The 14394-nt window shown below is 32.5% G+C and overlaps 2 protein-coding genes across 5 annotated transcripts; one reads left to right on the plus strand and one right to left on the minus strand.

Annotated features, from left to right (window-relative positions):
- Positions 1 to 3406: 3406 nt before the first annotated feature.
- On the plus strand, positions 3407 to 10975 carry LOC117911738 (pentatricopeptide repeat-containing protein At2g26790, mitochondrial-like). 3 transcript variants are annotated; one of them, XM_034826147.1, is made up of 4 exons: positions 3407 to 6135; positions 6206 to 6297; positions 7809 to 7878; positions 9823 to 10975. In XM_034826147.1, exon 1 carries the CDS (start codon positions 3619 to 3621, stop codon positions 6070 to 6072), a length of 2454 nt encoding a protein of 817 aa, XP_034682038.1. In that variant the 5' UTR covers positions 3407 to 3618; the 3' UTR covers positions 6073 to 6135; positions 6206 to 6297; positions 7809 to 7878; positions 9823 to 10975. The 3 variants fall into 3 exon arrangements, with proteins under 3 accessions (XP_034682038.1, XP_034682039.1, XP_034682037.1); XM_034826148.1 differs by having other exon boundaries at positions 6244 to 6297; XM_034826146.1 differs by having other exon boundaries at positions 3407 to 6297.
- LOC117911739 (cytochrome P450 97B2, chloroplastic-like) lies at positions 9963 to 14121 on the minus strand. Of its 2 annotated transcripts, none has more exons than XM_034826150.1 (6): positions 13993 to 14121; positions 13097 to 13185; positions 11248 to 11339; positions 10648 to 10709; positions 10405 to 10551; positions 9963 to 10315 (listed from the first exon to the last, which is right to left on the minus strand). In XM_034826150.1, exons 1-6 carry the CDS (start codon positions 14104 to 14106, stop codon positions 10091 to 10093), a joined length of 729 nt encoding a protein of 242 aa, XP_034682041.1. In that variant the 5' UTR covers positions 14107 to 14121; the 3' UTR covers positions 9963 to 10090. The 2 variants fall into 2 exon arrangements, with proteins under 2 accessions (XP_034682041.1, XP_034682042.1); XM_034826151.1 differs by having other exon boundaries at positions 13097 to 13190; positions 13993 to 14080.
- Positions 14122 to 14394: the final 273 nt, after the last annotated feature.

Raw genomic sequence — 14394 nt, forward strand, 5'->3', positions numbered from 1 at the left:
ATTTGCCTAGGCCCTCTTCCACTTAATCTTTTGAAACTAAATAAGAACTTTTAAAACTTTAGTAATTATTTTGATAAATAAATTATCTTCTTTGAGAATTTTCAAAAATATTTATTGCTTAATTAGAAAACCTAGTGTTATAAGAAAATGTCTATATGAAAATTTTAAAATTTTGATGAGAGTATTTTATCCAAAAATTAATTTTAATAAAATGTCCACCTCAAATTTTAAAATCACAAATATTCTCTTTTTTTTCCACGCAATTCCAATTAATAGATTTTTTGTATATAGGAAATATGTTCAAAGTAATTTATTTCCATCAAATTACTAAATATACTTTTGGTAATAACCTTTAATGATAAATTATTTCTAATGAAATTTTTCATAAGATATTTATTATCTAAATTGGAAACTCTAGTGTAATAAGGAAACTTCTAATTTGTAAAATTTTGAAAACTTAAGAGCACCTTTTCCAGTTGGAAAAGATTTAATTCTTCAAGGATTCTTCAAAATAAGTTTAATAAAGATATTTTAGATCCTTAAGAATAAATTTAAAAAGGAACTTTAGCTCTCATATTCAAAATAAAGTTGTCTCTATTGATCATATTGAAAATACACTCATGTTGGCAAATCCATTGACTAAAGGCTATCCACTTAAGCTTTTTAAGGATTATGTGCACATGAGCTTGTGACAAGTTTGTCAAATTTTGATTAATTGAGAGTGTAATGTATGAGATCACATTATAATGAAAATAAAAGTTTTTTATTATGATATATTGATGATTAATATTATGTTACTTTTATATATCAATTTTGTGCACAATCTAGATGTTTAAAAGTTAATGGGACCATTATGTGAATGAATTAGCATTATCACCTTAATGTTGCTAGAAGTCATTGATTCATGTTAATGGAGGTGTTGGTACTATTATCTTTGAAGAATATTGTATCGTTGTGTGGTCCAATCATTTCAATGATTTTGTGTTGGTGATTCCATGAAACATAATCTTTAACTTAAGGAATGCCAATTTTTGAAAAATTGTTATAGTCATATTATGTTTTAATCTATTACAAATATAATTATATAGGCCAAGTGAGAGATTGTTAGCATAATGTGGTCATTCATAATTATATTTGTGTAATAGATTGATATATATTATTTAAGAGCATCAATTGATTGGTAGGTGAATCAATTGATTGAACATCTAAGAGTCTTGTGTATAGAAGACTAAAATTATAAATAGGGAGTTAAAATTTTTCATTTATCTGAGTGTGGTGTTCCAACTTTTGTAACCCCATCATTATGAGATTTAATTTGTACATAAAGTTTATGAGTAATGGAGGAAGATGAAAAAGTATAACCTATGCAATTACATGAATGCATTCGAGTTAGTAACCTGCCATGATTCATTAATTTGTACATAATTCTCATGTAGTCTTTGATAGGAAGACTAAAAGTCATAAATCCCTTCTATAAGGTTAAGGTCTCAAATCACACTCTCATTTTTCTGTTTTATTTTATTTTATTTATAACAATATACACCGAGTACAAATGTGACCCATCCACTATATAAGAGTAGTAAGTTGAAGATCTTGAGCAAAAACAATTCACAAGGTAACTAAGACTCACTTTAAATGTTTTATTGATATCATTGATCAAGGTAAAAATATAATCATTATTTTATCATTTCTTTAATGTTTATATCTATTATGTTTTATGCATCCAAATTGATTTTCCAAAATAATTATTCCACATAAGGTTTTGTTAACATATTATACTCAACCCAATTTAGAAAAAAAAAATGTGTCAAGTTCGAGTCATGTTGACTAATCGTATCAAATTTTGTCACCCCTAACTAAGAATTCCATATTTATAGTAATTGTTAGTAAAGTATAGGAGTTGGGTTTGAACTTCAATTGCCTAGTCCTGGCCTCATACACTTAATGGGCCTGGAAATCTAGCCCAGCCACACTGTTGGCGGGAGTACAAGGTGAAAAGTTGGGTCATGTTTGATGAAAATAACTCCAAATAAAAAATGAAATTAACTTCCATAAATGGATTAAAAATGATTCAAATATTTTTCATTTATTAATGAGAAAGTGAAAATTTATTTTCAAAAATATGAAAATGAAAATGTTAAAAAAAATGGTAGTTGACACATTTTCAAGTGAATTGAAAATTACATTTTAAAGATGAATACTTTTTAAAAATAATATTAAATGCTATTCTTTATACTTAGAAAAAAAATATATGCATTTTAACACATAAAAGTGATTAAGAAATTAATTTTATTTTTAATGTTAAAAAAATTATTTCCATTTTACATGTCCTTTTGAACTAGGGTTGCAACTTTGACCATTCAATCCAACTCAACCTAATCTCTTACAAGCAATTTAATTTGTAATTTTGGTTGAGTTTAGGGGGAAAAAAGTGCCAACTTGAGTTAAAATTAGCTGGATGACACAACTCAAATCTAACCTCAACCCTAGTATAAAGTTTAAATAATTTATATTTAAATACATATATCATTTAATAATATTATACTAACTTTTACCCATAATTTGACTATAGATTTGCTTATAAATGTCATATAATCTTATATGATAGTCTTTTCTTTTGTTTTATTTTTTATTTTAGATTTTTTTTTATTCATTTTGGTAATGACTAGCATATGATTATAATTATTGAATCATTCAACAATGAATGTTGTAAGTTTATACTCACATATTAATTTATAAATATTCTAGTTTTTAGTTAAATAAATATTATTAATATTTTTATTTATTAAATATTAAGTTATTTAGTGAAATATTTGGTTCTTAAAAAGTACTATGAAAATTTTTTAAAAAAATAATTTTCTCATATTTGGATGTCTTATTTTTTATTTGGATATCTTATAAAAATAAAATAAAAATCAAATATAATTAAAATTAGTTTGAAACGTATGCATTTTTAAATTATTTAATCTTTATATCAAAAAATTAAGATAAGTTAAATGAGTTTAAAATAATATATAAAAATAATTTATTAATTTTAAATTTTTTATTTTTTATTTTCTTTTCTTTGCATTTTCCTTTAAATTTTCTCAAAATAAAATATAATCTTAATAAAATTTACAATAATTAATCTAAAAAAAAAAAAAGTTGAGTTAAACTTGAGTTATATAATCTGATTCGAACCTCGGATTGGATTGGACTTCCAAAATGGACTTTAATATACGAATTAAGCCTGGATTAACCATCAACCTGATCCGACGTGACATGAGTTTCACTTGCACCTGCTCAAATGCATTGCACCCATGTTGAGGTTTTACTTATACAGATAGGACCCAACTGCTAGGGTTTATTCAATAAATGTCTATATGGTCATATGAAGCTAGGACCCAACTACTAGGGTTTAAGCTCCTCAGCCTTCTCTTCTAAAACCCCAAACTAATTTGTCTTCGCCCACCACTGCAAACCGGGCTTCCATGGCTCCTCAGCATCTCGCTCTGTTCCCTATACCACAATACTATCAAGTAAGATCTGTCTGCTCTCTTCTTCACTCCTCATTTCTTCAAATACGCCTCCTCATTTAACTCCTACTCCCTATATTTTCTTCCATGTGCTTCAATTCCCATGTGGGTTTCTTCAACAAGGTGGGTTTCTTGTAGAAAATTTATCACCCACGTCCAATTAACCCGATTTAATTCTGTTTGGGGTCTTGCCCATTTGAGCCCTGCCGCGCAATACCCAATTGCTGAAGACCAAGCTGTTTATACCTATAGCAAGGACTCTGTTGGTGATCGTTTTGTTGATTTAAATACAAGTAGAGTTGTTGAAATCTTTTATAATTTGAAAAACGAGCCTAATCTCGCATGGTCGTTTTTTACCCAATTGAAAGAAACCGGTTTTCAGCACAATGTTGATACGTATGCGGCTTTTATCAGAGTACTGTGTCGTTGGCGCTTGGAAAGGAAGTTGCAGTCTTTGTTATCGGAGATTGTTGGGTCAAAAGAGAGTGTATTGGGTTTTGATATTACAGCTTTGTTTGATGTTCTGAGGGAGGGAGGGGGGGAAGTTGAGGGTGAGCATTCGAGTATGTTGATTCTGGTGCTTGATATGTTGGTTAAGGCTTATGTTAGGGTTGGTATGTTTGATGAGGCCATTGATGCTCTGTTTCAAACAAAAAGACGAGGGTTTGTTCCTCATATAATGTCTTGCAATTTTTTGATGAATCGTTTGATTGAACATGGGAAGATAGATATGGCAGTGGCAATTTATCGGCATTTGAAGAGGTTGGGTTTGAACCCAAATGATTATACTTATGGCATTTTCATAAAGGCACTTTGTAGGAAGGGTAATTTTGAAGAAGCTGTTGATGTGTTTAGGGAGATGGAAGAAGTTGGAGTGAACCCTAATGCTGTCACATGCAGTACATATATTGAAGGGCTTTGTTCCCATAAGAGGTCGGATTTGGGTTATGAAGCCCTCCGAGCATTAAGAGCAGCAAAGTGGCCAATTGATACCTTTGCTTATACAGCAGTTATTCGTGGGTTTTGTAGTGAGATGAAATTAAAAGAAGCAGAGGACGTCTTCATTGATATGGTAAATGAAGGGGTAGCCCCTGATGGGTATACCTATGGTGCCTTAATTCATGCTTATTGCAAGGCTGGGAATTTGCTACAAGCTGTGGCTCTGCACAATGATATGGTGTCAAATGGAATTAAAACAAATTGTGTCATAGTTAGCTCAATTCTTCAATGCCTGTGTGAAATGGGCATGGCTTCTGAAGTGGTGGATCAATTTAAGGAGTTCAGGGACTCAGGGATTTTCCTTGATGAGGTTTTGTACAATATTGTGGTGGATGCTCTTTGTAAACTGGGGAAAGTGGAAGAAGCTGTGGAATTGCTGAATGAAATGAAGGGTAGGCGCATGTCTCTGGATGTCGTGCATTATACAACTTTGATTGCTGGGTATTGTCTCCAAGGTAAACTTGTTGATGCTAAGAATATGTTTGAAGAAATGAAGGAAAGGGGCATTGAACCTGATATTGTTACCTATAACATACTAGTTGGTGGGTTTTCTAGAAATGGCCTCAAAAAAGAGGCACTTGAGCTTCTCGATTGCATTGGGACACAAGGCCTGAAACCCAATTCTGCCACACACAACAGGATCATTGAAGGTTTATGTATGGCAGGGAAAGTGAAGGAAGCTGAAGCATTTTTAAATACCTTGGAGGATAAGTGTTTGGAAAATTATAGTGCCATGGTTGATGGGTACTGCAAAGCAAACTTTACAAGAAAGGCATATGAACTATTTTCTAGGCTTTCTAAGCAGGGAATTTTAGTTAAGAAAAAATCTTGCTTCAAACTACTAAGTAGCCTCTGTATGGAAGGGGAGTATGACAAAGCTCTTATATTGTTAGAGAGAATGTTGGCTTTGGATGTGGAGCCTAGCCAAATAATGTATGGTAAACTCATAGGTGCCTTTTGTCGGGATGGAGATATGAAAAGGGCTCAATTGGTGTTTGATATGTTGGTTGAGAGAGGAATAACTCCTGATGTCATCACCTACACAATGATGATAAATGGTTATTGCAGGGTGAACTGCTTGCGAGAAGCCCGTGATATTTTCAATGATATGAAGGAGAGAGGAATTAAACCTGATGTTATCACTTACACAGTTGTGCTTGATGGTCATTCGAAGGTAAATTTGAAAATGGCTCGTTCCCTTCAATTTTCAAAGGGGAGCGAAGAAGAAAAAATGGATGCTTCACCTTTTTGGAGTGAAATGAAGGAAATGGGAATAAAACCTGATGTTGTTTGTTACACTGTTTTGATCGATAGTCATTGCAAGACAAACAACCTTCAGGATGCTATTAACCTGTATGATGAAATGATTGCTAGAGGACTACAACCTGATATTGTGACATACACAGCTCTTCTGTCCAGCTGTTGCAGTAGGGGTGATATGGATAGGGCTATAACCCTTGTTAATGAGATGTCATTTAAAGGGATAGAACCAGATAGCCGAGCCATGTCAGTGCTGCACCGTGGTATTTTAAAGGCCCGGAAAGTGCAATTTCGGTAGTAGACACTTTGATAATCAGTGGCTACCAAAATTTTTTATATTAGCCCAACCATGTGGTGTAAGGTAGGTCGCAATGAATTGTGCTACTGATTTCTATTCTAATTTGGAAATACTCTGAAAACGCCTTTTACAGTGTTTATATGGAAGGGTGAATTCTTGACGTTGGCACAGGCTTGAAGAAATGGGAGCTTTGTGGCAGGACGCTTGGAAGCCATTTATTTTCAGGTATGTGAAAGGTAGATTGTGTTGGAGCTGGATGGTGTAAATTAGGTATCCTTGCCTTATACTTTATTTGATTTTGTATTGCTAAATGTTATGGAGGCTCCTGTCCCACACTTATTTTGTTTTCCCCTCTAATATATTCTTTATCAATATTGTTTAAAAAAAAAAAAGGAGAGTTGTGTTTTAATGGCTTTTTAGTTATGGACCCATCTAGTGTAACATCCAACTTTATTTTGTCTATCATCATAAAGCACGGTGATCACAAAATCTAATAATTGACATTTGTGTTTTACATTCGTCAATTATAGATGATATAAGTTGGGTGATTTCTCTTGTTCCAATTTGAAATGCAATTTGAACTTTATGAAAATTCCACTCATTCCACCTTTTCTATCATATCTATTTATGCAGCCAATGACCCTTTCTCACATAAGTAGGTGGTAAAAGTGACATGAGTTACATCTTCCTGCACTTTAGTTGAGAAGACCTCTTAGTCTCAAATGGCTGTATACGTTTGAATCTGAAACAAACATAGTTGAAGCAGGGGAGTTGTCCTTGTGAGGTTTGATCATGTGGGAAGTGTCTAAATAACTTGTAATACATAGGCAAAGAAACTCGAATTTTAAGTTAGGCTTATTGTTTTGTACTGCAGGTTTGCCTCAATAAACTTGTAATTCTGTCACGTTTAGGCTTACAAGGTTCTGAGTTTGAGAAGCACTTAATCAATGTTATGAAGCAGGCAAGTCACCTAATATAGGAGGCTATTGCAATTAAGGTTTGATTAACTTTGATTGGTAATTGTGAAATGATCCTGCAGCATTACATAATCATATCATAGAAAAAGCATTGAAATTGAATATCATGAGATAAAAATAATTAAAAGCATTATAATCTATTTATGACATCATATAGCCAAAAAAAAGGCATACTTTGAAATATGCTCTAGCTTAAAGATTTGTTTGAATTGTACTAATCATTTTATTTTTGGACTGAATGTTTTTATCCTTTTCTTAAAATCATTAATGGGTAATTGAGTGAGATGTCTTCACCCTTTAGTAAGGAGGTTGGTTTTGATAATGTATCAAGATTATGATGTTGTGCTGTATTATTTGTATGCTGTGCAGTTTTATAACAACCAATTCTCTTCTGTGTAGATGTTGTTTGCGTTGGGTCCAGTGGACTCTTAAGACTTTAAAAAGAATCTACACGTTAAGAGAAGTCCACTTAGGTATATTGTGGTAGTGTTAGGAACTTCTTTCTTTAACCAATGTCCAGACCATAAAAAAATCTTTCATTTTTTGTAGGGGATGTTAATAAGAATGAACATAATGAACTTTAAAGGAGTAGGGAAGGCTACTCCGGGAATTTGGATTATGGTGGGGTCATAAGAGATGGCAATGGCGCTGTTATATAAAATTATTTTGTTCTTTCATCATAGAAGGGGTTCACTAGCTAAGAGTTAAGATGTTCTTGATATATCAACCAACCTGACTTTTGGCCTCTGAAACTTTCAGGTTAACTCCCTTGTGAGCTTTATACAACAATCCTCAAGGGCTTTACAGAGTGACAAAGCAAAGAAAAAAGGTGCTATTTCTGTATTCCATTTATGTGCATTTTATTTCAGTCTATGGAGTCAGAAGCTGATATCTGTTCTTTTAGGCCAATAGCTTAGCATGCGGTTAGTGATGGAGATGTGAACAATATCTGTCATCAACTTCCATAAAGGTATTAGAAGAATGTTGATTTAATTAAGACAGCTGAGTTGGTTGGTTTGAACCAAACATTCAAAATGACTCTAGATGTACCTAGGATGAAGAAAGATAATGATGTTGTGTTAAATACAACAAAAGAAGTAGAAAATGAACCTAATTCAAAAGTTGAATCCATAATGTCCATTGCTAAAATTTCTTAGTTTTCTAAGAAGCTAAAGAGAGACATAGGATTTGTTTGGAACAGTCAAGAAAACTGTTTTTCATATTTGAGTTTTCAAACATAATTTGTTCTTAAAAGCAATTGAGAACCGTTTTTTAAAATTGTTCTCAAGAACTGTTTTTTGAGAATTGTTTTGACCCCCTAAATTTCTAAAGGAACAAAGAGTAACTAACTAGGAAAATAAGACCTTGTTTGGGAATGATTTTGGTTGACACACTTTTAATTGAGTGTTTTTGTGAGTAGTGTTTCCATTAGGAACTCTTTTAAAGAAAATCACTAGGTGTTTGAATATAAACAATAATACTGCTTTGGTAGTAGTGTTTTCTATGATGTGTTATATAAAAATAAATGATTTTTGGAAAAATCACCTATCAAGTGATGGTACAAGAATCATTTTTAAGTGATTCTTTAATTATTAAATGTAATTTTCAAAGTTTTATCAAACACCTAGTTTCTATAGGGAAGCGCTATCAAGCATTAGGAAGCTTTTCTAACCCTCTCAAAGTCACTTACAAACATGCTCTAAATAAGAAAAGAAATTGTTTTTTCAAGAGACAAAAAGCATAGGGAAGATCCAACTAAAACTAAGTGCTTTAGCCATGGTAGGATAGATCATTTTGCCTATGATGATGAATCCACCAATTACATAGCATGTATTATGATATTTTGATTGATTTTTTTTTTCTCATAAGTAAATGAAATAAATGTTAAAAGCACAATCTAACAATATGTAACATCCAATGTAAATAGTTAGAGTCTATTTGGTATAACTTTTAAGAGCCCATTTGATAGTGATTTTAGGAAGTGTTTCTAATATTTCTAACACTTGAAAATTTTTATCATTCAAGTATTAGAAATGTTAAAAACGTTTCCTAAAATCACTATCAAACATACTCTTAGAGTTCTTTTGGCAGTGATTCTAGGAAGTGTTTCTACCATGTCTAATACTTGAAAATTTTTATTTTTCAAATATTAGAAATATTAAAAACACTTCCTAAAATTATTGTCAAACGTACTCTAAGTTTTAACTTCATTAGCATAGGAGTAGAAATAAGAGTAATTGTGTGAATGAATATATGTTTAAGGATTGTATTTTTAAAATATTTTTAATTAAAATCAGTATAAGTTTCACATTTTAAAAATTTTATCTAACTTATTGCTTTCCTTATTGCATTTGTGGTCTTGTTTGGCTTGACTTTTAAGAGATCGATTATTTATTTATTATTTTTTAAGTTTAATAAAAGTTTTTTTGTTATAGATAAGTTCAATAAAGCTTCTATTTAATAAAACTTTTATGATACTGGTATTACTCTTTAAAAATTACAACTTCGGTTTTGGCCTTAGCTTCCAAATAAATTAGGTATTTATTATGAATTTGTGTATCTTAGTTTATTTAGGATGACATAAATACACTATATACCTTGATATGAGTTTCTTGCAAGGCATCATCACCAGATCATGATTGTTGATGTTGTGGCTGTGAAAGGCGTATACAAGTAAATGTTACTTTTGTAACCTATATAAATAATTTTATAAATCAATCTTATCTTGATTTTTATTTATGAAAAAATAAAAATTAATTAATATGATATGCAGGTGCTTTGAGGGACTTAGTATGGACATGAAGATGGAGAAACACAGGAATTGGCTGAGATGTGTGAAGGGTGTTGCTGGGGATACAATCCAGAGATGGAGAAAAAAGACTGGTGGGGATGGAGAAAATAGAGTTATCGATGAGAAACAGAATGATTTTGAGATTTTTCCATTCTCATTTCCTATTCCAATGTTCAAAACACGGACGCAGCTCCTTGATAAGGAAATCATACATCATTCAATTATTTTACTCAATGTAACCTCTTGTGCTCTAATGAAGATCAGACCTCTTCGTCACTCTGCACCAAAGGCCATTCTTGGTATGGATTGTTGCTCCTGTGACCAACTCCACAGATTCTGGACCTCCTTTCAGCTCAACATCAAATTTCTGCAGCAACATGGTCAATGCAATGGTCGACTCCATGAGTGCGAATTGGTCTCCCACACATTTTCTCGGCCCTCCACCAAAGGGTAAGAAGGCGAAGTCTGCAACAATCTGGTATTTGCATCCACAAACTCGGTTACTGATTATAGCAATGTGATGAACATGAGGGTTAAGTAGAAAAAAGAGTGGTTAGTAGTAACCTCATTGGGGTACAATGCTCCAGGGCTCCGTGATGGATCAAAGCCGGACCATCCTTCAATGTCGCTGTTCCTTGGTACTAGGAACCTCTCTGGTTCAAATTCATGGGGGCGATCCCAGAAGTATGGGGACCGATGGAGGTTATATACCTGAAAAGGGTGCGGGTTTATGGAGAAAATGTGTACATGGTGGAAAGCAGAAAAGCAAGAGCACAAAACAGAAGTGATGGAAGTTGTTCTACTCACTGAAAGAAAGATATCAGTCCCAGCAGGAATTGAGTGGCCGTCCTTTTTACCCTTGTATCCACCTGCACAAGCAAACATTTCTAGGCTTAACCCGAGTATTAAAACAAGGAAACCCATATCATGCCTACATTAAGAAAAAGAAAGCAGAACTTGTTCGTTCATTATCATTGTTTTTTCCTTTTGTTCATTCATTATCATTTTTTTTTCCTTTTTTTGATAATGAAGAATCAACACTACATTTATCTTAACTGTCACAGAAGTAAACTCAAGTGATATGGACCCATCGCTTTACCCTACACCACTTAAATACTGAGGAGACTCGAACTCAGAACCGCTGGATCATTGCCAGAAGGCGCAGTCATTTTTTTTTTTCTTCCCTTACCAAAACTGAGGAGCTCAATTTTCTGAATTACTGAAAGCTGTTATTATAAGGACTGGAAGAACATCTAATGAATCTAACAGAATAATTCAATAGCTGACAACCATTTATCAACTCAATACTGCAAGGTCATTTCTAAGTAAATAACAAAAATGATCGATAAAATATTTATTCAAGAATTAAAATGTGGTTTTTGGAGAATAGCAAATGAGGAGATTTACCTGGTAATGAATCTGACTTGAGGGAACGTCTGATCAGTAATGGGGGCTGAGGATACAAACGGAGAGACTCTGCAACAATGAGTCTTATGTACCTAAATGCATGAAACATAACAGATCTTTATAGTCTGAGCTAAGAAACTTGCCTATACAACTGAAATGTCCCAATAGTAGATTCCCCTATAAGTTAGGAGTAGGAAAAAAGAAAGTTGAGTCTATAGTACAAGTTATTGAATCCAGCTTACAGCTTTAGATTTTACAGGAATCTCTCCCACAAAAGCCAGAAAAGGAAAAGACATTTGAGGTTAGTTGTAATATATACTCTTTTTTTTATAAGAAAAAAAGAGGATATGTATTAGAAGGTGCCAAACAAAAAAATGGCGGGACTTAAGTTCATAGGGAGTATACATGAAGCATCAAAGGGCAAAACCAAGAAACAGAAAGCAACACATGCAAAACAACATCCTGTTCATTTCCTGAGTTACCAATGAAATCTAACAGTCATAATGTCACCCTTCTGAACTTCCCTCAACCAAGAGAAGCGAGAAATAAGTATGAGCTTTTTAAAGAGCCAACTCAGATTGCTCCAAACCTTAAGAACTTAAAAGGTTATATTTGATTCCCAGAAAGTATTAAGGAAAGAAGAAAATGGTAGAAAAAATGATTTTCTCATATTTGGTTTCATTACGTAAATTATGAAAAAAAAAAAATCAAATATAATTAAAATTAGTTAGAAATTTATACTTTTTTTAAGTTATTTAATCTTTGCATAGAAGAGGAAAAAAAGTGAAATACATTTAAAGTATTAGATGAAAATAATTTATTGATTTTAAATCTATTTTTTAATCTTCCTTCACTCCTTTCTATCTACTTTTCCTCTCCATTTTCTTTTTCTTGCATTTTTCCGTCAACTTTTCCAGGAACCAAACAAAGCGAAAATGTTTGAAGGTTCATTCTCCATATCCTCTCCCTCTCCTGACCAATAAAACTACCCATGCCAACCAACTGGTGTGTTCCTGATGCTATGAGCAAGACCCAAGAAACCGGGGAGGGGGCATAAATATATTCTTTTCTGATAAGTGATGTATATCTTTACTCAATTGCATATTTATTAATAGATTGCATTCCAATACACAAATTTTATTAATTACTGTCTCAACCAATGGAATCCATGTTTTGTGCGCATAGTATTGTAGTTTTTTTTTTTTTTTTTTTTTTTTTGATAAGTGCATATCGTAGTTACTGTTTCACATATCTACAAACATATCAATCTATTAAATTATATTCAGAACTAAACTTGTTAGGGCCTATTTTACATTTTATGAATCATTTAGAGTAAATCTTTCAGTTTCAACATCAAGTATTGTGTTTTTTCTTTAGATGCAATTTCTTTGTTTTTGTTCCCTTTTAGTTTTCTGAAAGTTTTCTTTCATTGTTTTTGTTGTTGTTTAGGTCCCAAAAGCACAAATTTTAACCAATATTTTGATGACTGAAGAATATTCCCAAGATTCTTGTTACAACTGTCACATTAAGATTAATTCCATATATTTGATTCGTAACTAAAAAAAAATACTGCAAATTTGGAACATATTTTGTGCTTTAATAGAAACTGATTTTAACTGATACTTTCAACATTGACCTGAATTTGTATAAATCCTTCTACAGAAGGGAAGATTTGAAACCGAATTGAATGTAACTCATCAAGACACCTCCTGTATGCAGAGATGAGTTGTGAAATTCAGAGCTCTTACCTAAATGTTTAGACAGGTAAAAACACAAGCCTACTGAAACATAATTACCTTCTGTAATAAGTAGAACAAGCACACAAAAAGCAACTGATTCGATGACTTACTCCAATTTTTTTAGTGATTCAAAGGATATTCTGCCCTGACCAAGAACTGAATCAATCTCAGCTTGAGCTTTTTTCATCTTGGAGGGATTCTGCACTACAGAAATTCAATACACATTAATATGGCTGTACAATTTTTGGGAAAAACAAATTTATTCATGCAAAGTGGCAGTAAATTGTGCTGCAACTTGAGTGGGTTGGAAGGCTAATTTGTGCCAAACCCGCCTATCCACATGTGAACCCACACCAAGCCCATGAGCAATGGGCAACTCAGGTTCCTATGGGTTCTCACAGATTGTCACAAGTTATCAAACAAAAGGCTTATAATAGAGTTACCCAATAAATAAAATACTTATTTCAAAGCTATAGAAGATAAATCATACGATAAAATACGATTTTAAAAGCTAAATAGGTCTCAAGCTATCAAATATATTATCAGTCACTAATTTAATATAAATGGCAACTCTTAAACTCAAGTTTCAACATTTAAAAATATTTTACTAACTAAATAATAATAATAAACTTATTAGTATAATACAATTATAAAAGGCAAAGGCTGGAGTTCTCTCATTATCCTTTTTATATTTTCATATTTTAAATAAAATGATATATAATTAAAAAATAATAATAATAATAATAATTCATAATATATGGGTTTGGGTTTCGATGAATTGGCCACACCTTCAATTTGCACCAAGCCTAATATTTTCTGATTGGTATTTTCAAACCTAAATCCGACTCCAACCCCAACCCATTCACACATTGCTCACACAAACCTGAACCTTGGGTTGACTTGGGATGGCCAGGTTGGACCCACTCAAGTTGCAGCCTTGTAGTAAAAGGACATAATTTTAGTTTTAACAACACTACACAAGAAAGTTGATCATCCAGAAACATACTTGTGCGAGTAGGAAAACAGCCCAAGTGAGAACAGCAGCAGTTGTTTCATGGCCAGCTATAAGCATTGTCATCAGGTCATCTCTTAGCTGCAGAACCAAAAGTAAATGCCACATTGGACTGTAGAACACCCTAATAATTATCAAGTGCTTGTAGGAGAATAATTTGCTCAAGACAAGTCCCACCAAATGGTACACACAAACAAATGTTCCAATTCAAAATCCTAAAGTTAAACAGGTCAAGCCAAAGTATACATGCATATAGCCCTTAGTAATAGGGGAAAAAAGGGAGAAAGAAAAGAAAGCTGCTACTTGGTAATGTTGAACAATTTGACAGAATATTCAATTATGGTAAATCTCAAGCTAAATTTTCTAACAAGAAATCCTTTGTATCCCAAGTAGGGC

This window comes from Vitis riparia, chromosome 3 (genome assembly GCF_004353265.1).
Source record: "Vitis riparia cultivar Riparia Gloire de Montpellier isolate 1030 chromosome 3, EGFV_Vit.rip_1.0, whole genome shotgun sequence".
NCBI lineage: Eukaryota > Viridiplantae > Streptophyta > Magnoliopsida > Vitales > Vitaceae > Vitis > Vitis riparia.